The sequence below is a fragment of the Aspergillus flavus genome, chromosome 2 (assembly GCF_009017415.1).
Source record: "Aspergillus flavus chromosome 2, complete sequence".
NCBI classification, from domain to species: domain Eukaryota; kingdom Fungi; phylum Ascomycota; class Eurotiomycetes; order Eurotiales; family Aspergillaceae; genus Aspergillus; species Aspergillus flavus.
Window position 1 is genome coordinate 806941 of NC_092409.1, and position 24933 is coordinate 831873.

At 47.4% G+C, this 24933-nt stretch overlaps 10 protein-coding genes and 1 non-coding gene across 11 annotated transcripts; 7 read left to right on the forward strand and 4 right to left on the reverse strand.

Moving 5' to 3' along the window:
• Positions 1-481: 481 nt before the first annotated feature.
• Positions 482-2543, forward strand: F9C07_2276894 (putative extracellular 3-ketosteroid 1-dehydrogenase; the record flags this gene model as incomplete). The annotated part of the gene is made up of 6 exons (XM_041290541.2): positions 482-633; positions 686-843; positions 909-1367; positions 1421-1544; positions 1606-1917; positions 1971-2543. The coding sequence occupies 6 exons, from the start codon at positions 482-484 to the stop codon at positions 2245-2247; spliced, it is 1482 nt and encodes a 493-aa protein (XP_041142129.1). The 3' UTR covers positions 2248-2543.
• Positions 2544-3162: 619 nt separating this feature from the next.
• On the forward strand, positions 3163-4512 carry F9C07_2099181 (uncharacterized protein; the record flags this gene model as incomplete). Its single annotated transcript, XM_071508898.1, has 4 exons — positions 3163-3351; positions 3752-3903; positions 3947-4266; positions 4313-4512. The coding sequence occupies 4 exons, from the start codon at positions 3163-3165 to the stop codon at positions 4510-4512; spliced, it is 861 nt and encodes a 286-aa protein (XP_071363541.1).
• Positions 4513-5289: 777 nt separating this feature from the next.
• F9C07_1183043 (MFS multidrug transporter) lies at positions 5290-7119 on the reverse strand. The gene is made up of 5 exons (XM_041285141.2): positions 6716-7119; positions 6525-6638; positions 6336-6468; positions 5894-6278; positions 5290-5824 (listed from the first exon to the last, which is right to left on the reverse strand). Exons 1-5 carry the CDS (start codon positions 7056-7058, stop codon positions 5327-5329), a joined length of 1473 nt encoding a protein of 490 aa, XP_041142130.1. The 5' UTR covers positions 7059-7119; the 3' UTR covers positions 5290-5326.
• A 266-nt stretch (positions 7120-7385) lies between these two features.
• Positions 7386-12089, forward strand: F9C07_2225083 (P-loop containing nucleoside triphosphate hydrolase protein; the record flags this gene model as incomplete). The annotated part of the gene is made up of 6 exons (XM_041290542.1): positions 7386-7604; positions 7669-8704; positions 8766-9935; positions 9991-11242; positions 11316-11399; positions 11462-12089. 6 exons carry the CDS (start codon positions 7386-7388, stop codon positions 12087-12089), a joined length of 4389 nt encoding a protein of 1462 aa, XP_041142131.1.
• Positions 12090-12157: 68 nt separating this feature from the next.
• F9C07_1183072 (isoprenoid synthase domain-containing protein) lies at positions 12158-13516 on the reverse strand. Its single transcript, XM_071507704.1, has 3 exons — positions 13077-13516; positions 12773-13019; positions 12158-12722 (listed from the first exon to the last, which is right to left on the reverse strand). Exons 1-3 carry the CDS (start codon positions 13360-13362, stop codon positions 12227-12229), a joined length of 1029 nt encoding a protein of 342 aa, XP_071363542.1. The 5' UTR covers positions 13363-13516; the 3' UTR covers positions 12158-12226.
• Positions 13517-13731: 215 nt separating this feature from the next.
• Positions 13732-14820, forward strand: F9C07_2206705 (putative undecaprenyl diphosphate synthase-domain-containing protein). Its single transcript, XM_041290543.2, has 2 exons — positions 13732-13943; positions 14005-14820. The coding sequence occupies exons 1-2, from the start codon at positions 13782-13784 to the stop codon at positions 14734-14736; spliced, it is 894 nt and encodes a 297-aa protein (XP_041142132.1). The 5' UTR covers positions 13732-13781; the 3' UTR covers positions 14737-14820.
• A 267-nt stretch (positions 14821-15087) lies between these two features.
• Positions 15088-16435, reverse strand: F9C07_2125830 (uncharacterized protein). The gene has a single exon (XM_071509083.1). The coding sequence runs from the start codon at positions 16176-16178 to the stop codon at positions 15243-15245; it is 936 nt and encodes a 311-aa protein (XP_071363543.1). The 5' UTR covers positions 16179-16435; the 3' UTR covers positions 15088-15242.
• Positions 16436-17155: 720 nt separating this feature from the next.
• On the reverse strand, positions 17156-17974 carry F9C07_2057617 (uncharacterized protein; the record flags this gene model as incomplete). Its single annotated transcript, XM_041290550.1, has 2 exons — positions 17156-17435; positions 17502-17974. 2 exons carry the CDS (start codon positions 17972-17974, stop codon positions 17156-17158), a joined length of 753 nt encoding a protein of 250 aa, XP_041142134.1.
• Positions 17975-20641: 2667 nt separating this feature from the next.
• Positions 20642-21431, forward strand: F9C07_9690 (uncharacterized protein; the record flags this gene model as incomplete). Its single annotated transcript, XM_041290544.1, has 2 exons — positions 20642-20875; positions 20934-21431. The coding sequence occupies 2 exons, from the start codon at positions 20642-20644 to the stop codon at positions 21429-21431; spliced, it is 732 nt and encodes a 243-aa protein (XP_041142135.1).
• Positions 21432-21989: 558 nt separating this feature from the next.
• F9C07_t2 lies at positions 21990-22061 on the forward strand. The gene has a single exon. It is a non-coding gene; the product is annotated as a tRNA-Ala (tRNA).
• A 1463-nt stretch (positions 22062-23524) lies between these two features.
• F9C07_9691 (uncharacterized protein) lies at positions 23525-24097 on the forward strand (the record flags this gene model as incomplete). The annotated part of the gene is made up of 2 exons (XM_071511929.1): positions 23525-23791; positions 23840-24097. Coding segments are annotated over 2 exons (525 nt in total), but the record flags the coding sequence as incomplete, so codon positions are not given.
• Positions 24098-24933: the final 836 nt, after the last annotated feature.

Sequence of the window (24933 nt, forward strand, 5' to 3'; positions counted from 1 at the left end):
AGTGATACTGGAGGGGGTCGCCCAATTGCCATAGTTTAAAGTTTGAAGCGAATGATCTTCGCAGAACTTGGATAGTTGGTCGGTGGTCTTCGTCGCCGTGAGGATGATTAGAATTTAGAATTCGCAGGGATGATCTGAAATCTTCAATCTCCGTCTGATCCACTTGGCTTCTTGGCAGGCACTGAACAATGAGGCTCAATCACCTTGTCCTCCATCCCATTGCAGTCCTAGCTGTCCTGCTGCTGGAATAATCGCATAAAAGTGATATATCGAGTGCACTGAAGTGGTGGCCCCTCAATTGGTTACCCTGCATTAAAAAATCACCGGCTGTGGGTCCTCCGGTCTATTTATTTAGACGCCGGAGGTATGATTTTATACAGTCTTAAATTCACTCCTGTATTGTTGACTTGCACCGCGCAACTTCTACTTTATTCCCTTTTGTTCGTTTTGAAGACAACGGAAATAACTATATATTTCAAATATGCAAACAATCTCAGTCGACGTCCTGGTGTGTGGCGGAGGCATGTCGGGCATGGCCTGCGCCGCCTTCGCCGCCGAGTCCGGGGCTAAAGTCCTAGTGGTAGAGAAGCAAGCAGTTGTTGGCGGTTCGTCAAACTACTCTGCGGGGATGTTGTACGTTTCTAGACTACTTCAAGTACAAAAGAATCCTACTGACAACGTCTAGTTGGGCACCCAAGAACTACAATAGTTTGCGATCGTGGGTACCAGACGGTGATCCAGAGCTTCAAGCTGCATGGATGAAAGACTACTTGCCTGCGGTGCAATGGATGCGAGAGAACAGCATACCCACAGCCAAACGATTCGATGGAATCATGACAATCGGTATTGATTATATACAAATTACTATACACAGGAGACTATTTACATCAGAGCTGACAAAGAAACAGGCATCGGCTTTCCCATCAAGATCCCTCAGCTCCACCTACACCACCAACAACGCATACGGGATAGCACAGGATCCCAGATCTTCACCAATACCGCCGTCGTCAAACTCCTTCAAAAGCAGCCTGGTGTTCCCGGTTCTCCTATCGTCGGCGCGATCATTCGACGTGGGCCAGTAGATGGCGCGGGCGCTGTCTATTACGAAGTCAAGGCTCAGCACGTAGTCCTTGCCACCGGGGGGTTCCAGGGGAATGCAGGACTGACATCTATGCACCTCGGCCAGGGAGGAGACAATATCTTTGTACGCTCGAATCGAGGATCAGTAGGAGATGGATTAACGCTGGCCACTGCGGTAGGAGCAGGCACGAGTCGGGGGATGAATACGTATTATGGCCATTTATTGGCGGCTCCTTTGCGGTCAGAAGCTGTCGATCCCAAGAACTTTTTGTCGCTGGCACAATACCGTATGTACAATTCAGCCGTTGTTCATTATCTGATCATTGACACGTCCTCGCAGAAAGCAAATATTGCCTGCTCATTAACGAGCACGGACGGAGGTTTGCCGACGAGACGACCGGGGATGAAATCGTGAACCAATATCTTGCGAAACAGGAGAAGCGTCGTGGATTCCTTCTATTCAAGTACACTTCTTCCCCGTGTCAGCTGCACCACAGCCCAATAACTGACCTTTCATATCCTCAGCGACCGGACAAGAAGACAGCACTGCATTTCGGCTCCGTTCCCCAACGCGGGAGAGATCGATCGGCTCGAGAAAGCCCGCGAACACGGATGCAACGTCGCTAGTGCTCCCTCCCTAGACGGGTTAGCAGAGATCCTCAATCAGTGGGGGGTAGATGGCTCGCAAGCCCTCCGAACAATCGAACAGTACGATCGCTTCATACGGCTGGGCGATAAGACATCTACGCTCGACGCGCCGGTCGGAAAAGCTGGAAAGCCTCCTGTTTCTTTGGTGGAAGGTGAAGGTCCTTTCTTCGTCATGGAAGTCCAACCATCGTACGTGCCCCCGGATATGATCCATGCTTGGCTAAAGTGTTGACTCTTGACAGAATTACGTTCACCTACGGCGGCGTTCTTATCAACGCTGAGGGACGTGCCCTTACTCCCGACAAGACTCCTATCCCAGGTTTACTGATCGCAGGTGTTGACGGCGGAGGATTTAGCAATCTTGGGTATGCTGGTGGTCTCGCGCTGGCATTTGTCACGGGTCTCTGGGCTGCTAGGACCATCGCGACCGAGTTGAAGTTGCCAGTGCCGCAGCTGCCGGCGGCGGATTTGCGAGACGCAGGGCCACACGAGGACCCGGTCATCGCCAGTCGGTTGTAGCTCGCGACATGCTCAAGTGGGTTCGTGTAAGTAGTTGTACACGGACTTATTAACAGAACTAATCAAGAAATAAACGCCGGTTATCGTAGAAGATGACGAATGCTTGTGTGTGAAAGAGTCCGGTAGCAAGACATTGTATAAACTAAGGAAAGAAAAAAAATAGATAAGAATTGACAAGAATAGAAAAAGATACAACAAAACACTTGATTGTCAATCTATTGAAAACAGCTACACACCAGCTGGGGCAGTGAGGCTATATATGAAAACTCCTGGACTACACGATGGGCTTCGTGATGCTTCCATATCGTGAAGAAGCTTCGGATAGCATCATGTTCGGGTCATAGACTCGTGGCGATTCTCCCGATTGGTTTGCCACTCCCTCCACGATTGACTTTGACTGTATGATAAGCGCCGAGCTTGGGCCAATCTCTCTCCTAGATGGCCAATCTAATGCTGTTCTGAGATCCCATGATCCTATTCACTCGCTCATAAGCCAACGTAAACAGATTCTGCGTTGGCATGTGGTCTCAATGATCGGTCAACAGGCTCTTGATTATTGATATGGCAGGGTGCAAGTGGCAAGAGCTCTCTGGTCCTGCCAATCAGCATACATCGCTCGAGTTCTATTTGCCTCATAGGATATTTCTCTCTATCCTTTAGCTACTGGTCCATCAGACCTGTGCAGTCGCAGCAGTGAGCCCAATGATCTCTGTTCGAACACCATCCCCAGACTGCTTCGCTAGGTAATACATCGCTTTACATGGATCTAGAGTATGGCTGAAGAAGAGCCAGTCATTCAGACTTCAGTTTAATATCACTATATAAAACCATACGAAATAAAATAAAAATACACAATAGGAGGGTGCCGCCCAGGTGAGTTAGCGGGCGACCTTAGGGCAGGACCTTTAGTCTTTGATGTGCTCCGCCGATGACACGATCGAGCCACCTCAAGAACACTATGATGGAGACGGAAATCTAATAGATGTGAACGTTGATGGCATGGGACATATCCATCGATGCGGTAATTCACGCCGTATTTGGGAAGTAGTCCAGCGGTCAGAGGAGGATCCGATTGACAAATGGGACTGGAAAATCAGCGATACGGTGAGAAGTGTCTTCGGTTCTCGTTAGATGCTTCGAGGGTTTGGGATGAGACGGTGCATTCCCGGTTGATCCATTATTTGAGTGACAAGTGGTCTAGGTAGGAGACATACGGACGTGCAAAGTAGATTGTAGGTGATCTTAGGTATCCAATGAATCGGTATCACATGTCCAAAGACTAGACGAATATTATTATTACAGTAGTATTCTCCAAATGGTCTTCAGCTATGATCATTATGTTCCGCTATCCAGGCGCCACTGGAGTCCTATGTATATTTGCAGGTCTTTTGTTGGCCCAGTTTCAATGGCTAATTCGCACTAAACTTGCGTCAGCGATGTGCGCGCTGGCTAGCTTATGGTCAAAGTACATTACGTCCTGCTACATGCAACTAAGCTCCGTTAGTCCCAAACTAATGCATGGTCAGGGTCTCAAAAATGCACTGTCAAATCCAAGATAAGAAAGCCACAGCTCGTAGCTAATGCCGCTTACGTACTCATCATCTTGCCCTGGACGGAATTGAATCACATCGAGACTCCCCTAGTTCGAAAGGTAGAGTGAGTCGATAGTGTGGAAGTTGCCAGTCTGAAAGATCATAAGCTCTTTTCATATAGACAACACTTCAACAGGCCTAACGTTCTACCAACCAGCTGAGATGCCCCAGAGTTATTTCGCTCTCCAAGACATTGAGGCAAGGTCCAGTCTTGACAGAAATGAATCCACTGATCATGCCGATGATGATAAAAATAGGCTGGATTTATTGGATGTAGCAACAATCTCCGGCATCTCAATCTTGCGAAGGATCGCCGTGTTCGGCCTCTTCGCTATTTACACTCTTCTCGTATTTCTCATCGGACATACCTCGACGACATCGAGCATTTCGCATACACATTATTCACCAGCATTGTCCTATCTCCAAGGTAAAGCTCTCAGTGATAAACTGATCAAACATTGACTTGTACGCAGATAAACACCTCAAATCACTCCCACAGATGTACGATAAAGTGATCACATTCAACGGGACTTTGGACTACCCATCAGAATTCCGCGGCCTACCCTCTCCAGATGTTGATCGTGCATGGAATCGTTCAATCAATCCTAAGTGCTCTTCTGATATGGACTACAGACAAATTTTGTGCACCGCCAATACTCACAGAGGCATATAGTTGGAGCAGTGAATGTTTCTTTCTCCGAGGAGGACATGCGACTACTAGGTGTCGATCCAGACACGTCAGTCAAACTTCCCCCTGAGGATGGAGGAGTCTACCGACTTCAATTTGAATCCTCGCATCAGATGCATTGCTTGGTAAATTGTTCTTTACCATTATCTATATGATCTTGTGGATCGGTAAAGGGCTAATGTAGTTCAATGCGTATATATCTCTTGAAGAATTATTTACGAATGCGGACATATCGAGAATATTACGAAGGCACCCACGAAGAGTTTTTAGACTCTCCGGCGATGCAACGCATGCACATAGTTGTGTTAGAAAATCCTTCATTTAGAGACCAGCTTCTCTCTAACTATAAAACTAGATCATTGCATTGAATGCTCAGGCAGTTCCTCATGTGTCATGCGGATACCAATCTCGTTTCTACGAATTGGGTAGCAGGGCGCCAGAAACCCTACCCCAACTTCAACACTAAACATACCTGTCGAGACTTTAATGCAATTGTCGATTGGGCCTGGAACCATCAGATACCCATTAAACCGAGCCCCAAGCCAGCAGGGGTGCATGAATTATTATACCCGCCGTAAGGCAGTGCATTACAATTCTGATCTGTTTGTGAAAGGTATTAGGCGGTTATCTTCAATCCACATTCACAGAGATTGGTTTTTAGCTGTTAAATGCTTCAGCCTCATTATGAGGGAGCTTTGCTTAACCATATCCGTGATATATATGTAAAGTCCCTTGCGATACTACCTAAGTAATACTGAATCTTCATATGATCGCCCACTAAATCTTCTTGCCACCCTAACTATCCAGTACTACAAGCCGTCTGGGAAGGTACTCTGACCGCAGATATAGCAATCAAAGCGAGCCCGTATAGCCCTGCAGCAAGTAGAAAGGGCAGACCGAGCCAGATAGCACCCATGACCATCCCCTGATGATACACGGCTGCCAGTAAGGGCCCTGATACTAGAGACCCGATTGAGCTCATCACACTCATAAGTGCATAGGTTGTGTTCAAAGATGCTGTGTCAACAAGAGAAGTCACCAATGTTCTCGCGGTGACAGAAAACGACGCGCCTAATCCAAATATTACAATCCCAATGCTGAGCAAGATCAGGTTTGGCGCGAGGAAAATCAATAAACACCCCAGAAGCATCAGTAGCGCATTCACCTGGGTGATGATACTGTCTCTCGAGATAACCTCTAATCCTCGATGCCGGTCCAGAAAATGTGTCCCGGCGGGAAGCAGAATAAATAAAGATACCAGGTTAGTGCCAGCTCTGAGCGGCAGTACGTATGAAGCCTGCAGTATAAATATAACATTTAGCATTGGCCGCTGACCAGGAACTTGTTAATTATCCGAAGTACGCACCTCAGCATATGATATGTGAAACCTTTTAGAGACGTACTGCAGCAATACCCCAAAAGCATGGGTCCCGAGAAGTGTCACAAAGAAGGAGGCAACAACCAATGCGGCATTTCTGTTCTGTACAAGTTGATTATAGAACTGCCGAATTCTCTCCAAAGCATACCAAGTTCTGGCCGGCTGCTCCTCGTGAGCTGTGGTAGAAGCTGGCTCAGTCCGATTACGGATTGCTGGGAAAAAAAAGACTGCCCAGATCACTGAGATGGCCGCAATCACAGAGGATGCGAGGAATGGTATCCAAGGGTTGATTGTCATGAGTGCGGCACCAATTGGGGGTGCAATCAACTCTGTCGTCAAAATAACTGCGGTCATTTGAGAGAAGACATTCGTTCTGGTACATGCGCTCTCAGTAACTAACGTTAGACAAGTTCTGTGGGAGTGTGTCTACCTTTTGTTCGCAGGGGTGATAGTGGCTACAGCTGAAAAGGACAATGAGGTTACGACCTGTGGCCCTCCCCCTAAGATCTGCCACACTGCAGAGAGCCAAAGGGCACGGGTTGGTAAGGTGGGATGAAGCCAAACTATGAATGGAATCGTTAATGTTCCAAGCTATATGTCACTGCATGGTAGGACTAACAAACTACTCTACTCCAGTTGGAGCTCATGGCATTGCCCAGGAAGGCCAATAAAGCGACTGGCCTGTAACCAATCTTGTCCGCCAGCATGCCGTAAGGCAAGGCAAGAAGTATGGCTATCCAAAATCAGCTTTGCTGTCTCGGGGAAGAGAAAAAAGAAGTGGCTCTTGGGCTTGTCAAAAAATTAGCTTACCAGGGATAGTCTCGAAGGTTTCTCGCCAGCCATTGAGCAGAGCAATCTCAGTCTGGACAGGGTCTATCTTACATCTTTCTAAACTCGGAAGAATCGGGTTCGCAGTAGTGGTAGCATAATAATCCCGGCATACTATATCTTCTAAGATCGCAACCTCTGCGACCGAACCCAAATTGTTTGAAAGATCGAACAGGACCGCTCCACCGCACAGCAATATAACTGTAGTGATCCAGTGTGAGTCAGATGGGGCTTTCTTGCCTCTATATACCTGATCTGGGCTTCCTGGGGTCTCTTGAAGCAGACTTGTTGCTTCATCGCAAGAGGTGTTCTGCGATGAAGGCATGGTTGGAATCTCAAGTGGATAAAGTAGGTAGAATGAGAGAAGTTCAACAGTGGGACAAAAGAGAAGTTCTTTGAGTTACCTGCTTAATACGGCGGATTAATGTTAGGGTTGCCTTTAGTATCAGTTAGGGTTGTTATCGTGTCGTGCTCGATGGCGACATCTGTGCAGGGATACAGATAAGACTAGAGCACTCTCGATGCAACCCAATACAAAGACCAACTCACGGCAGCCTTACCTCGGGAGATATCTACCCATAGACATCTTTCCTCTTTTTCCTATCGTCTTGGGAATTGGCATCTTCGTTCTAGTCCACCAAGCTTGCTCTAAATGGCAGATCAGGCATGCGACCGTGCCGACAACGCCTTCGGACCCAAAGTTCGGGGGTGTCGCGATGAGACGGATTTCACCCTATTCTTTGAGCAATCTTTCTTCTCATTACTTCCCTCTATATGCTTCTTGGTGTGTTCTCTGTACCGATATTTGAAGCTTGTCAAAAAGGAAAGGGTACTCAAGTCCTCACTGGACGGACTAATGTTTGCAAAATTGGTACGAACAACCATCTCAATGCCGGGACCATGCACGAAGAATCCCTGAGCTAAACAGAGACCAGACAGCGATAGCCACTCTCGGATGCCTGCAAGTAGCGTTGATCGTTCTTTATGCCTTACCTGGCGGCGAGTTGACGAGAGTTTCTATCGCATCCGGTGTGCTCGGCTTCCTGGCCACACTGACCCTGGCTGTTATGTCCTACCAAGAACATCATCGTTCAATTCGTCCATCTATTTTGTTGGGTGTATATCTTACCATTAGTACTCTTTTAGATGGCAGTCAAGCGCGGACCTTATGGCTGAGAGGAAATCATCGACCAATCGCGATTGTATTCTTTGCAATGGTTGTTCTTAAACTGATCACACTAGTAATTGAGTCTATTCAAAAACGCCATCTGCTGAGAGGTCCTTACTCTCATTACCCCTCGGACGCTCTAGGAAGCATGTACAATCGAGGTGTGTTCTGGTGGTTGAATTCGCTTCTCCTCCAGGGCTCTTCCCACCTTTTTCAGCAAGGGGACCTTCCGCCACTGGATCCAAAATTGGCATCGGAAACTGTCGGCTATCAAATGGAATCTGCCTGGCAAGGATGTTCGAAAACTTCAAGGTATAGCCTTGCGTGGGTAGCATTGAGGGTCGCTTGTAGACCTCTACTCTGTGTTATATGTCCCCGAATCTGTTTAATTGGCTTCAACATCGCACAGCCACTTCTGATTTACCGGGTGATTTCATTCCTGGACGATCCAACGAATGACCAAACCCGCTTCATTGGTCGGGCATTAATAGGTGCTGCTCTTTTGGTATACTCAGGAATTGCACTTTCTACGGCAAGCTACCAGCATCAAATCTATCGATACATCACCCTAATTCGTGGGGGCCTTCTTAGCCTGATATACAACCAGACGCTTCGTCTTTCAGCAGGTACGCTGACTGATCACTCCGCAGCTACTCTGATGAGTGAGGACTTTGATCGAATTGCAGTAGGCTTTGAACACTCAGACGTAGTATGGGCTTCGCCCATTGAGGTGGCTTTGGCAATCTATATCTTGTACCGGGAAATCGGGCTCGCTTGCTTTGCGCCTGTGATTATTGTGGTTGGTAAGTGCAAGCAACCCTATCATAACATTTTTGCATTCATGACTAATATTGCTTTTCCTAGGATGCGCTGGATCTGCCTATAGTTTGTCAAACCGGGCAAAGGTCGCACAACAACACTGGATGAACGCTTTACAGGATAGAATTAGTTCGACATCTTTTTTTCTCAGCAACATCAAAGGGATTCGCATATCTGGCCTCTCAGAACCATCATCTACCAAAATTGATAATCTGCGTATCCACGAGTTGAACAAATCTAAAAGGTTTCGGCAGAATGCTACCACCAGAATGACCATCGGTGTCCTTCCGGAGACAATCGGGCCTGCTGCAGCTTTCATTGTCTATGTTCTTATCGCTAGGCGCTCCGGTCAAGGCATACTCGATCCGGCGAAAGCTTTCTCGGCCTTATCTCTTGTCAGTCTACTCAGCAAGCCTATACTGAATTTCTTGTACGCTTTCCCCATACTCGTCGCTTCCTTGAGCTCCTATGACCGGATCCAGAATTATCTCTTGATGAACCAGGGGAGGCTGAATTCTGCCTTAGCTTCTTTGGAACAATCGAAGCCACGGGAGAGAGATCTGTACCCAGTAAAGGTCCCAGTTTTAGACACTGTGCAGCTCCAGACACTGGACCAGCCAGACCGGCGCAAGCCGTCTAATTCTTTAATCAAGATCAACAACGCTTCATTTTCCTTTAAGACAGATGATAAACCCACATTTCAAGGGGTCTCTATAAACATCAAACGAGACAGTGCTTATATTCTCATTGGACCGGTCGGAAGTGGCAAGAGCGCGTTCTTGCTGGCGCTACTTGGAGAGCTCAAGCTGACAGAGGGAACAATGCTCAAGGCACCAGAATGCGGAATTGCTTACTGCTCCCAAGAGCCATGGCTACCAAACCTTTCTATCCGCAGTATCATTCAAGGTCCTTCAGACTTCGATGAAATCTGGTATGCAGAGGTGATCAATGTATGCTGTCTTGAAACGGATATTGCCAGTCTCCCACAGCAAGACATGACTGTGATTGGAATTAAAGGTATGCGTCTAAGTGGAGGTCAAAGACGACGTATCAGCCTCGCAAGAGCTGTCTACTCACGGAAACAGCTTCTTCTGTTGGATGACATCACCAGTGGGCTTGATACGGTGACAGAGAACCTGGTCATCCAAAGGCTGTTGGGACAGAAAGGTATATGTCGGAAGTATGGATTAACTGTAGTTCTTGCAACGCACAAAGGTGAGCAGCTTTCTTACTATGCCCAAAGCTTGTTGGCCAATACTGACATGTGCAGTACATTTCAAACACATGGTTGACACTATTATCGAGGTTAATCCAGACAGCTCCACTGTGAATGTTCAGCGGTCTTATCAGATCCCCGAAACCCCAGAAATATATGAGGATGATCCCATGATACAGCTCGATGTTTGTCCTGGCAACCCGCAACCCGATATTCCGGAAGAGCAGGCTACGAGAGTAAGCGAAGCACCCTCCGATGTGTCTCGGAGGATAGGTGATACCAGTCTATATCTCCTCTATGCAAAGGAAATGGGCCTAGCCTCCGTGATCATGGTCATTTCGACATCGATTGGGTTTTGTTTCTTCAGCAGGTTCCCCAATATCTGGCTTAAGTGGTGGTCCGAGGCGGAAAGTCGGGAGCCTAGCAAGCGCAATGTCCGTTATATAGTTGGCTACGCAGCCTTTGGGGTCTCCGCCACAGTCTGCTTCCTTTTACTGTACTGGATCTTTCTGGTTGAATCCATACCTCGCACGTCTATTCGTTTACACAGAAGACTGCTGAAAGCTGTCACAGCAGCCCCTCTCTCGTCTCTCATTTTAGTTGATACCGGATTCATATTAAATCGCTTCAGCCAGGATATGTCTTTACTCGACATGAGGCTCCCGGGTGCGATGATACAGACTCTAGACGGTCTTCTTGATGCAATCGCTGAAGGTGTCCTAATCGCGCAATCGTCCCCGTGGACAGCATTGACTTTCTTCCCTCTTTTGGCCATTCTTTACGCTATACAAAAGTTCTACTTGCGTACATCGCGGCAGATTCGACACTTGGACCTTGAGGCAAAATCACCCCTTTTCACCAGTATCATCGAAACATGCGACGGTATTACTACGATCCGGGCATTTGCCTGGCAAGAAACTTTCCGTCAGCTCAACATGTCCCTGATCGACGAATCACAGAAACCATTCTATCTCATGTACTCAATCCAGTGCTGGTTAACCCTTGTTCTCAACTTACTGGTGATGGGAATTCTTGTTGTTCTGGTTGCTTTGGCCGTTGAACTGCGCAACACATCTGGCGGCGCTCTTGGTGTTGCGCTCAACAATGTTTCCGCCATTAGCGCGACTTTGGCATACGTTATTCAAGCCTGGACCTCGCTCGAAACATCAATAGGGGCTTTGGCAAGACTGAAAAGCTTTCAATCTGAAACACCGTCCGAGCATCTTCCAAACGAATGCCATGATCCCGGAAGTACGTGGCCATCGACAGGCATGATCCAATTCATTGATGTCACAACACAATACCGGTGGGTTATATTGTCTGCTCTTTGTGAATTCCCGGTCCTCAAGCTGCACATAGTACTCTAACATAATGCTTAGAGCCGACTTAAAGCCTGTGTTACACGATATCAACATCAAAATACCCTCGGGGGCCAAAGTAGGCATATGCGGGCGTTCAGGAAGGTAAAGCTGGAATTCCAATTTTCAATAATCCAAGAAAGAGTCTGTACCTAACTATCTTACAGCGGGAAAAGCTCCCTAATAATGAGTTTGCTGCGGCTAAACGAAATCACAAAAGGAAACATTTTCATCGACGACGTTGACATCACCCAGATCCCTCGAGAGACCATCCGACGCCAGTTGGCCGTATTACCACAGGACCCATTGATCTTGTCAGGGTCAATACGCTTGAACCTTGATCCGTTGCAAAAGCATACCGACGAGGCCATTACTTCTGCTCTTTCTCGGGTGGGAATGCTAAAATCATTGTTATCCAAAGGATTTGACCTAGACAGCCTCGTTAGGAAAGACACATTTTCTTCCGGTCAGCAGCAACTCATTTCCATTGCGCGGACATTGTTGAACCCATCTCCTATCTTGCTGCTCGATGAAGCGACGTCAATGATGGATATGCAGACAGAAGCGACTATCATGAACTTGGTCCGGGAGCAGTTCGGAAATCGTACTGTGGTTGCAGTGGCCCATCGACTTCATACGATAGTTGACTTTGATCTCGTGTTTGTCATGTATCAGGGGACTATTGTTGAGTCTGGGACGCCGGCTGAGCTACTTCAGAATAGAGAGGGGTGGTTTACAAACTTATGGATGAAGCAAGTTCAGGATGGTGCTCAGCATGTCGATGAGCCTGCATAGTGCTTACGATGCCTAGATATAGTTGGTCTGGATGACAAAGACTAATCCGTGGTTTCGTCTATACCATTGGCACTCCCAGGGTCTTAAAGTAGGGAAACAAAGTAGACAAACTGCAAGCAAGTCGGACTTTTAGACCTTCACAAATAAAAGAATAGGAAGATAATGCCTATAATAAACAATACTCCACATACTATAGAACTTCTGGGAGCTGAATGAAGGGGCGGTGCTATTGCACTCCCTGGTGCAAGGTACCTATCCGAAGTACTCGTAAAGAAATGCAAACCCCCTGCTGCCAATCGAAAAGTAATAAGGTATGATTGCATGTCAGGAGACAGCGTTCCGGCATTCATCAGGCGCTCGAGTGCTGAGTTATGACTTTCTTCCAGCGCAATGATCTGCCGCTTAATGGACTCAAGAGCTTCCTCCTCCGAAATGCCTTCTACCTGCTGAAGAAAAGCAACCGCATTTGCTCCTTTCCCTTGTTGAAAGTGCTCTTTGTCTTTGGGCCAACTAAAGTAATCATTACAGAGCGCCATCGCTCTTTCAAGTGGCCGAGTAACCTCTTCAATCATAGACATAGACTCATCTGGAGCACGAAAATCCATGGCAAGACCAATAAACTTGGCGAATACGCTGTGCGGCTTTAGCACTGGATGTCTGGAATTTTATGATGCTCTACTTACTGGAATCCACTGTAAACAAGTCGCCTCTCCATAAACTCCTCAAATGTAGAAGGAATGGGGCCCGGATCAATTCTCGATGCGTGATATTCTTGTGCAGAAATAAGCAACGACATCGTACTGGGATGATCAATGTCGAGTGTGTCTTCAACCAACCCCCTTTGGATTCTTTCATATGCAGTTTTAGCGGCTGACGGACGACAATCCACTTCTTTACCTAATACCCAGGCATCCGGCTCATCCAGTAGATCTGTCCCTTAGCGCAATGGATCAAGTCTAGTGAGTACTACGGTGTGGGAAAACTAACCATTATCAAGAAAAAGGAATTCAATGAATTTAGTCAGGATAGGAATCATCTGAGGAGGGCATTCTGGGAATACCAGGGATACACAGTGCCCAAAGGGGCCTTGTGCACCTATCAATGGCCCACTTGATTGAGGTATGACTTTCTTCCACTCCTTGAGGTACTGTTTTCTTACTGCTTGGATTGTGGTTTCATCTTTGCGAACTCGAATTGGGAGAGTAGTAAATGAAGGACAATTTTTGAGAATCTCGGGTTTTAGTGGTTCTGAATATTGATAGTCGACCATCATGGGTGATATACTTGGGGATGACAAACTGAAGAGACACCGGGGGCTCTATTCAGCACGAACTGCTGGTTCGGAGTCTGATATTCAACGGATATTATAAATTGTGTTTGACTGACTACGGGAGTAACCGCATCATAAATCACTTGACAGATAGCAGCAGCTCCGTAAATTGAATGCGAAATATCTATGCAAGGGATGAAATATTGCCCCCTACCCCTTTACGTATGGTGGGTCAGCTCAGCCGCAGCTGTCGGATCGCCTCTATGGCGTGGTGATTGCCTGTATAGCGTGGTGACATCTCACAAATTACTACGCACGGTCCTCCCCTTGCTTTTTGCTTATCAGTATGCCTTTTCTTCCACGTAGTCATTTAGCAATCGGAATATTCCCAATTTGAACTATACTACTTTCTAAGCTTCCTGATGTACTCTCAACTAATAAGAGATGAAGCCATCAATATCATTCGAAGGGGACCTGTCCCCCAGCATATCGCATTTATTATGGACGGGAACCGACGGTATGCAAAGGGACACGGGATACCAACGGCAAAAGGGCATTATCTAGGTGCAGAAGCGATGTCAAACGTATGTTTGCCAGCTGGCTGAACACCACTCTAAACTGATCTAGCCAGCTAATCAAATTCAGGTTGTTGAAGCATGTTTTCTAAGTGGCGTTAAAGGTGTCACTGTGTACGCTTTCAGCCTTGAAAACTTCAAGCGGCCCAAAGAAGAGATAGTTCAACTTATGAATCTATTCAAGTTCCAGATCTATGAACTATGCAAGCCAGGAGGTCTAGCAGAGCGCTTCCAAGTTTCTATCAGAGTGTTAGGTCAGTTGGACCTTTTGGACGAGGATTTGAAGGCACTATTGCGTCAAATTATGGTGGACACCCGGAATCGGACTGGGGGATTTATAAACTGCTGTGTTGCCTATACCTCCCGTGATGAGATAGTGACTGCCATGAGTAGAGCTGTGCGCTCCTCTCAACTTAAGCATTCGTCCGCGGATATCACGGATGAGGTTCTGACAAGATATATGTATACGGCTGACGATCCCGCAGTGGACGTATTGGTCCGGACGTCTGGTGTCAGTAGGTTGAGCGACTTTCTGCTCTGGCAGTGTCACGAAGACACTGATATTCAGATTGTGGACGCCATGTGGCCGGAGTTTGGCATCTATCATCTCTTCCTTGTCATAGTACGATGGCAGAGAAAACAGATGAACATTGGCCAAGCCAATATTCAGACGGCGGTTGGTGGAGTGCTGATCTTTTTGGTTTCACTTGTTGCATTCATGGTTATGTGCACATGCATATCTCGAGGTACATCACCATGGACCTTCAAATTGCCTCTATCCTGGACCTTGTCACTAGCGTGACTGTGGAGAGAATAAACATAATTCTATGTACTGTTACAATAGCTTACCTTAAGACAAGAAGATTCTATCTGGGATATCGTCTTGGATGCTAAATCTTAAGATCGTGATTCTATCAGCGCATGGCTGCTATAATAAACTAACTATCTAGCTACTTGGTTTAGTTATTAGTAAACTCATCTTAGTTTCATCATGACAATCGATAGACTCTAACACCCTGGTTGATTGTTGGATGACCGGCTCGAGGATCTAGGCGCCAGCAGCGCGACCAGGATAAGCTCAAAGAGCACGTGCGATTTAGTCATCAGTATAAGCTAAAACTTCTTCTTCTTCTTCTTCTTCTTCTTCTTCTTCTTCTTCTTCTTCTTCTTCTTCTTCAGAGGTTTCCTCTGAAGTCTCTCGCACCGTGTCTCCATCGTCGGAAAAGCCTTCAGAAACTTCCTCGAGTTCCTCATCCGTGACGTCTACCACGCCACTCATGGCGGCGATCAAATTCAAAACCACTGCATTTACAATAGATCAAAGGATGGGAGTGGCATAGCCTCCGGATCCCGGGTCGTCATCGTCACGAGTTGGCCGGAGTAGATAGGTTGATCTGTGTCGCAATTCCACAGCTTAGCATTGTAGGGACTTGCCTTCAGATCTGATGGGAGGGAGGGAGCCACGCACATGTCCATCTCTTTCGAGTAGGCTCGACGAGGTAGCCACCAGAACCGCATTGTAAGTGATGTCTTCTCCTCAGACATCTTAACGGGTTCAAAGGCCAGGCGTGCCGAGCCCCAGAGGTCATGCACAACGGTCGAGAGGCACAGTAGGTTTTGAGGTACCTCTGTGCCGTTAGGGCCGATGATATCCTTCTTCCACCTATCGACCGTCTCCAAATCCCAGAAAATTTGCAGGATATTCCAAAACTTCTCCTTTTCCCATTCGGCTTCAATTCCCAACGCAAACGGGTAGATGTGGCATACCTGGACGGGTTCACCCATCTTTATAATGGCACAGCACCCAATATATCTCTCTTCGGCCATGTCCCTGACAGCTAGAGACCACTCCAGCCGCGGACGTTTACTTCGAGATCTAAGCTCCCCCGTTGACTTTCGTTTGCGTGACGTTGTTGGGGACGCCGCAAGTGCGGATGTGGATTCGGTTGGTTCGACCGGTTGTTCTATGGTTTCTGTAGGCTCGTTTTTTCTCGACGAGCGAGCAAGCCATGCCTTCAATGCATCCATACAAAGCCGGGTGTTCATCAAGCTAAGTTTAACTAAAGATTTGAACATAATATCCGACTCCAGGTGTTCTACTCTTCTCCGTAGAGACTCGAGGTCCCCTAGCCATAGCAGCGCATGTGTTGCAGAATCAACATACTTACGACCGATTGCGTGGCTAAGTCGTTGGATAAGGTGCAACCTCTCCTCCGACAAGAGTTCGGGAGCAATAGAAGCCATCGGCAAGACTGTTGTATCGCAGATTAGACGAAGATAGAGGTGCCCAGTACGCTGTCAGAACACAGTGGTGGAGCAGACGAGGAAGAATATTGGCGAGTCATATCCCTTCCTAGGAGGCGTTGTGGGTCGCGAACAGCACGCTAGTCCACATCAAGATGTACAGGCGATGACCAAATACGTATTCAATACATAAAATATATTCATCGTAACTTATATTCATCAACCAAGTCTTGTAGGTCAAGACGTCTGGTTCTTCAACTGGTTCTGTAGAGGAATCACAAAGATTTTCTCATTCACAGGTTGAACTAGGATGAAGTGAACTATAAATGAGTAGAGTAAAAATGAAAAATACATACAACAGGAGGGATTCGCTGGTGGTCACCCACCCAACTACTAACCTCCCGGCGTGTGGCTTAAGTACGGCTGAGCGGACGGGAAGCCCTGTTCTCCACACCCTATGGTCGTATGTACTAAACATTTATTTGGAGAGGTTTATATACAGCGTTTACTATATAACAGGATTCTTAGGTTTCAATCAGCCTGTCATACTTCAACAGTGGCATAATAATAGCCTTGAAGAATAATATTTCTTGAAAGTTGAATATTCTATGAGGTCCCTCGTACGTTAGAGTTTTGGCTGTCCATAAAATTACCAGCGATTGCTGTTCTTGATCCGAGTAAAAGCGGCTATATATATTTTTGTAATGTCGCAAGTATCATTTGGAAGTCGGGCAAACCTGACAAAATGTCACCATTACATTAGTAATTATCTTCATTATTGCAATGTTGATGTTTATCATATGTCTAAACTTTATGTTCAGTGTTCTCTTGCAGGATCCTGATGAAAAAACGAGGAAGATAGAAAGAAAAGTAATTTAAGTTTAGCTTAGTGGTATCAACGTCTACTGCTATAGCTCCATAGCGGACATCTCTCCTCAACATGACCCCGTTCATCGGACTGCCGGTACTGTAGCTTGCTACAAGCTGTTCGTGCTTCCGTGGCAAATGTTCCCTTCGGAGACATCAAACGGCTCAGCCAGGGTATGTGACTGAGGTGACTCTCCGTAGGGGTATCGCCAGATGTTGAAGGCCTCCACATAGATATTGTCCTCCTCCACCGGAATAGAAGTTTTACTATTTGGATCCGTAAAGCCGATAAAGGTAAGGTCAACTAGATATAGCTTGTCTGCTGCCTTGTCGTACCGTAGAAAGCTGGGATGCTGCTCCTCCAGTTTGTATCCCTTTTTTCGCATGAACCTATGAAATTGCGTGTTAGAATTACCTACTCTCATCACTAGGAAAAATGATATACTGGAAGCTTACTCTAATATACGAGCTAGCTGGCTTCTGATGCTGGCTAGCTGCCTGTCCGACAGTTCATCGCGGATCTCATCGACATCCTCCCCCGGAACAGTACCCATGACGAGAAAGAAGACAGCACCTCCGTCAAATGGCCATCTGAGACCTTGATACTGTCCCCAGTGGGCCACATACTTCGGTCCATAGCCGACATTACCAAGACGCTCTGCAGCATCCACCTCACAAGAGAAGTGGTCTATAGCGATCTCCCTTTCTTCCTCGGGATTGTCAAAGTCGAAGTATTTCGGGTTTAACTCGTAACGAATCTTCACCATATGGGGCTCCGCTGTCTCGGTGTTTTCTGCGAGGGCAAGGACATGTCGTTGGCCCATTCTATTATCGAGGACCTCTGTTAACTGCTCCTTGATTTTATATTCCTTTCCGTCGAATTGTATGACTGTGCCGGTACAGTCAAAATTCCAGATTTCCTCATCCATGGTACGAATGTGAAGTGTTGGTAAGGTGGGTATGGCAAACTAGAAGTGGGTTTATAAACAAAATAAAGTGCGAGAAGAGATTTGGTGGATATCTCGTGGATATTGAATGAATATAGCATGCATGGAATCACCTTGTTCAAATTTCCCTGATGTCGGTAGGCAACAACTACATCATCTTCACATCAGCATAACCGAATCATTTTTTCTACAGACTGAGGCAAATACAGCAGTAATACCTGGTTAGCTCAACTTGGTTGAACTATTGAATTGCCCTCTATGCACTGCTTCTCAACGCTATCCAGTCTTTTTCATCAATACCCAAAATCCTCATACTCATAATGACAAGACGTAATTTGGATTGGATGAAGGAGAAACATGCCCAATTGCATGCACTATTTACTGTTGGCCTTCATTTCTAAGCAATGCCGAGGAATGTAGGTTCCTGCAAGGAAGAAAAGACAGCGAATATACAGCATTACGTTCATCAGATAGAATTGAATAGATATCCTCCTTTCCCTTCTACCGAAGGCTTTCCAATCGTATATATGGCGAACATTTTCCACTATCTAGATTTCCCAATACAGTATCATCTATTACTAGCATCCAGTCCATCATATAACTGCCAAAGTACTCTCGGCCCAGCTCTCAGAATCATAGCGCAGCTTTCTCTTCTCTCCATTTCCTGAAATTCTTACCGATGTGAACAGAGGGACAAAGTACGCTGTTAATTCTTCATTACTCACCTGATAGCAGTAGAGTTTGACACAGTCAAGATGAAGTGGCTGAATAGGCTAGAAAAGACAGTGGACTTTGTCGACTTCCCCCTATCCACCAGTGCCGATCAGAACCCCAAGCCCGATTAGAAGGTTTATTTCTAGTGTGAAAACGGTCTGCGAGGCATTGCGCATCGATTCCACGACAAGGATGCCGAGCTTAACCAGCTGCGTGGTAAGACAAACAGCCTTAGAAGAGGCTGGATAAGGTGGTTCTTCCGGCGTAAAGAGAAAGTCAAGAAACAAAAGCCCTGACTAGGCCACTACCTGCTCCTGAGGAGCGATGCCCAATCCCTGACTATCCTAGTAAGTTGTACAAAACCCATACGTTTACAGTATAACTAATATAAACAGGAGCTACACTGTCAGACTGTGATCTAGCGCTCGGGGACTTGATTCAAAATGAAGCACTCAATCGAGCTCGAGTAGAAATTTGACTTGGATGTCCGCTCGGATGCAGATTGGCTAGATCTCTAAATAGCTATAAGGCGATACGTAGCTAACGAGGTCGGGCCCTTGAGATGTCTGAGGACAAGACATCCTTTACAATGCGGTTCTGGTGGCTATAAGGCTACGATTCTGAAGGCTAGTGGAACCATCGGCATTGGAATGAACTTGCTGTTTAGGCACTGTTTACCCAAAATGTCTGCAACATAATTGGAGAAATCGTACAGGCTTTGGGCTACAGGGTCAATTTTGCCGATTAATACAGCCACCGTAGAAGCCACGGCAAAAGCAAAGGAAAGCGCACCCCAATTCGCTCAAAGACGGTTCCAGATATTGTCGTGGTACGTAACCCGAATCATGATATCGGCGTCCTTGGCGAGATCAAAACAGCTTGGACATTTATGTCCAAACAGAAGCAGGCCTGGAAGGAGTTTCTCTGTGGTAAAATGGGAAACTTATCACTAACATCCAGTACAAAATAGGCTTCTGGCGAAACTGGATAAGGGCAAGTGATACGATACATGGATGATTACGACTGTCTGTGTGGTTTCTTCACCACATATGACTACATGCGCGTTATAAGAGAACCGACGACTACCACTTCGCATAAAGCATCCTAATATCGGTCTCCATACGGGAGTGCTTCATCTCTTTGGCAATTCTGTCTCCAGAAAGGACTTAAGGTCAAGAATAAACCTTTACCTTGGGTGAGGTTGTAAAAGATCTACAGACATGATTCGGTAACGGACCATACCTTGCTGTCTAAAGCAATCAACGGCGGCTTTACTCCAAAACTGGACTGTGCATCCTTGATATCACTGAGGAAGCATAGCCCGAATATGAGTGATCATGAAGATGTCTTAGGAGGGAAGTGTGAACAGCAGCCATTGGGATACCGACTTCATTGTATCGGCGAGGCTGGCAAGGATGAAGCGGCCAGATCGATGAAATGTTACAAGTCGCAGAGGTATCGCCCTGTTTAAGAACAGAGTATACCACGAGAAGAGATTTGGTGGACGATGGCATCGCGTGCATATTGAATAGATAGAGCATTGATGGGGTTCTCGAGTTTTGACTGTACCGGTACAGTCATAAAATTCGACGACAAGGAAGTCAAACTCACGGAGCAATTAACAGAGGTCCTTGATAATTGAATGGGTCATTCTGCTGTGTCATTCACTGTGGCTTGAGAGAGCAAGCCGCGTGTGGCTAGACGCGTTGCCTTGTGTTGTGTTGCTAAGCACACCTTCACTCTCAATATCGTCTTTCCCTTGTCTTCTTCTCTTCCCTTTCTTTTCTTCTCTTTTCCTCTTCACCCGTCACATCGATCTTTTTCATCGAGGACGATACGAGCTTACTACTCGTCATTAAGCAGCAGCTTATTCTCAAGTGTATTTTAAAGACCTTGACTCCCTTTCTTCTCTCCCCTCTTCTTTTTGTGTCTGAAATGGCGGATGTGGTGGATAATACTGCGGCTCCTGCCCCTCAGGTTGCCGGTGGAGGTGGTAAGCCCCCCGGTAAGCGTGGAAACGGAGGGCGCAGGAACCCTTCCCCTGATAGACAGCAGGAACGTGGCGGTAAGAGAAAGCGGCAGGAGAAAGCGTGTCGAACCTGCGGTGAGACCGACCACGAAACGGAGGAGCATTTTGAATGGACGTTGATGAACGCCATCAATGCTCTGGTGAGTAACACCTTTGACACATCGCAAAGTTCATGTGAGCCATCTAACATGTCGGTAGACCGGCGCACGTCAGAATCGCCTGCAGGCTAAATGCGCTGCATCTTCGTCTGCGTCCGCGTCCAACAACCAGGTTGCTCCGGCAGCCCAGGAAGGAAGACAAGGACGTAAAACCAAACGGGGCCGGCGTCCGTCCCTTCGGGAGCGTAGACGTCGACGAGATGCCCAGCAGCAGCAGCAGGGGGCTGAGCAATCTCTGGTTCTCGCCCAGCGTGCGCACCGGCAGCCGCACCCACCGCGGGAGGTTGAGCAGCCCATGGCTCTCGCCTTGCAGGCGCATCAGCAGCCGCACCCGCACCTGGAGGTCGAGCAGCATCCAGCTGTCACCTTGCAGGCGCTACAGCAGCCGCATCCGCATGCTCAACACCAGGGGTGTGAGGGACCCCAGGTCCTGCCCCAGCGAGCCGATGAGCCGCTTCTATCCCCTCCCGTGGAGGATGAGCCCTCTGATCCTGAGGATTTGCTTGTGTTCTCGGACAGTGCGGACAGCGACCTTTAAAGGTAACGCGTCCCTTCGCAAATCCCAGGGACAGAGGGTGCCTGTGTCTTTGGACCGGGTCTCCAGCAAGGAGCTCGCACCTCAACGTGGTGCTGGAGTCTAGTAGCCATATGGCGAAGCCAAGACGAGCTCAAATTCAGTATGATAAGGCCGTGGTTTTTCTTTGAAACAACGAAAGTGTTTGGACAGAATGATGACATATTTGATGATTCCATAGAACTCCTGTTGTAGATCATGTGTTGGTATATTCCACCTTGGCGACGAAGAGGATTACCCAGAATGGGGAAGGAAGCCTGCATAGTGAGTGGTGTAAATAATGATCAGTCAATCAATCCGTTAATTTACTCGAGGTTTTCATTGATCATCTGGGACGTACCGTAGAATACCCAGCCAAATCGAGAATTATCTTGCCCATATTTGTCAACCACAACGTCAACGCTCCGGACATCATCACACGGCGTACTCTGTAGTCTTCTATCTTGGCTGGAAGTAACTGAGGTTGCTACTAATAACTCTTTTATTTATAAATTTAGATACGAATTCGTCTAACATCCAATTGGGGATGTGGTTTAGTGGTATAATACTCCCTTAGCATGGGAGTGGTCCGGGGTTCGATTCCCCGCGTCTCCATCTTTTTTGCCTCTTTTTGCCTCTTTTTTGCCTCTATGTCTACGCCGCTCAGAGTAGTCTGAGTTGTGTTTCTTCATCCGTTTTTACTGCTGGCTTTGTGACATGCGCAGTGTGACTAGATCTTGTCCACCAGTGTACGTGCTAGCTCTACTCCAATCCAGCTAAGTGCTGATGTCGTTCGTCGCATCGGCGCTATTCCGTATTACCTAGCAGTTTAGGCTTGAAACTAAAGGGTACAAATGGCGGGCAATCAGACCTGATTCTCTTGAACTAAGTAGTACCCAGCTACTCTGTAGATATATACTTTAAATGCTCTAATTGGTAAAGCAGCATCTGATGACTTTCACCTTCAAATATTTCATGAATCACAATATTGGATGTGTTATACACCACTTTAATGCTAGTTATCCAAAAGAAACGTCACTTAAGTGTATCGGGTGTGAAGCCTTGCTATAACAACTAGCATTCCAGTGCTATACTTTTGATGTGTACGGAGTATCACGTGCGGAGTCGCTCGCAGAGCCCGAATCCAATGCAGGAACTTCCGACACATGGTTAAGCTGTCCCTGATCCATTGAAAAGCAGCTGAGCGTGGGGGTTATTTCCCCGGTAGATGTTCCTTTCCTTTTCTCCCGCCAGTAGCATGCCGCGTAGAGTTTTCCAGTCTTTGGCCATGAGATTCTTAAAAAAATGAGTGGGTCCATGTAGGATCGTCTTGTGTTTCTCCATCGCAACCGCCTGGGAGCTCTCATTTCTCATTGGCTATGTAACCCACTGGACTCTGCCAGCCAATGAGCGATTAAGGATCAGACCGCAAGGAAAATTCAAAACCCGACGATGGATTTTTACTTCACCAAAACATTAGGCCGCGGCTGATTAGCTGACACTAATGACGTTTGCCATGGCTGATGGCTGCCTTCGAGAGCGCCACCGATGTCGATTGAATGATATCTGTACATGTGAGGGATTATTGTAAGCCAGACAATATTTCTTTTACCTTGGTATGTGGCTAATATTTCCACAGGAACGACAACGAAGGGAACCTTTCCAGAAGTTTTTGAAAGTTGGCACCTTACATCATAATCTCCACATTCCACACAACATAGTCCCGCTTGCATTCTGCCTATTGTCGATGTACCCACTGGCCTCGAAAAAATTGCAGATTTTGCGCGAGATCCCCAGTTCGTTCTTCAAGCACGGCGAAGTTCTCAAGCGATCAGATCCGCCGATAGCGCAGCTAAGCACACAGTGAAACATAGGGCAAACTAGTATCCCGGAAAACCAACGTCTGGTCACGAGGACGATTAAGTAACAGAAGGGACTAGGAGCCTTGACTATGCATCCGAGAGTTACTTTAGTCGGCCCGATATGGACTACTAAAAGCTTACAGGGTACCAAGCATGGCGGCCTATTGGACTCGAAGGATTCAGACTTAGGCGAAGAAGTACTAGCCTCCTGTTAGGAAGGAGAGGGCCAAGAGCGCTTCTCTGTCTCTACTACGTCGCGAGACCGTTTCCGCTGAACCGTCCTACGAGTCTGCGGAGCGTATCGAGGAAGGTCAGGGCAGGTGGGAATCATTTCCGCCGCGGTCACCTGGCAAAACCAACGCCGTTATGCCTCGACAGATCTCGTCAAGCATGTTCGGGTCACGGCCCCCCCAATACCCCGAGGCGAAGGGGATCGTTTGGAAGGTAAGCCGTGATGACGGTGCCGGCGAATGCCCGAAAACGGTATACCACGTGCCGATGGACTGCCCCGGATATGAAGAAGCCCCGCAGTCAGTTCTGGGGCGCCAGTTTGACCTGAACGGAAGTGGTGGCGGGACTCGCCGTATGCCAAGAACTCGGCTCTTTGCCAAGAGTCGGCAAAGCTTCCCTTGGCCACTGGCCGGCTTGCCCACATGCTCCCGCATCCCCCGCCTATCGACTCTCACAACCTCAGGTCGGGGTTGTATCTCTAGCGCTGGAATCCCCGGATCGAACCACCTTGTGCGCGTATCGCGGGGAAAACGTGGAGGTAGTACTCAGATGAAATGATGTTTTATCCCTCTTTTTCACACGTCACGAGATTACCGCGCGCTCTTAGATCCTTCGGCCGCTTTTGCGAACAAGGCATCTTGCAAATTTTATTGTTGGTCTACTATCTGTGGGACATCGGGAAAACAACGTAAAAATGGACCCAGTCGGTAACATTATTCCGTCGACCACATCGTCATTGTGGGTCGTCAGACCTCCAGATGGAGAGTTAGTAATGGGGTCTATGCGGCCCGGAAAGCGTTCGTTTAGTAACGATTCATGTGAAGCAAGAGACTAACACATACATACGGCCATACCGAGTGGGTCCCGATACCACCTGCCATTCACTCCTACAGCGTTGGTCGAACGGCCGGCTTGACACAAACAGACAGTCGAGCGAGATTGCTTCGGTCCGCATGCCTTGTGCTTCATTCAGAGTAGTTGGGGGTCATTGGTCCGAAATTTCGTAAAGAACCGGGCAAATTTTGTTTAGCGCCGACTGAGAAACTTGGCGAGAAGTTGTCGACATCATGTTGGGGCGACAAAGGGCTTGGCGACTCCAGGTACATCCACATGGGTACTGGAATATCGACCCTGAGGCCTCCAGGAGTCCAGATTAGTCATCCCCACCCTGGTCAGTGGATCCCGCCAAGTTGCCAAGCGCTAAACGCCAAGCGCCAAGGAAAAAAGTTCCCTTCGCGTCTCTCCGCCTCGCTGGACTTTCCCCGTTTGGGGTCCCACCAAGGTTGCATTAGAACACGTCCGATATATAAGTTGTTATAAGACCGACAATCTTCTTCCTCTTCCGATGTACTCTTTTCTTCCTTACTACTTTCCCCCAGCTTTCTTCTCCCCCT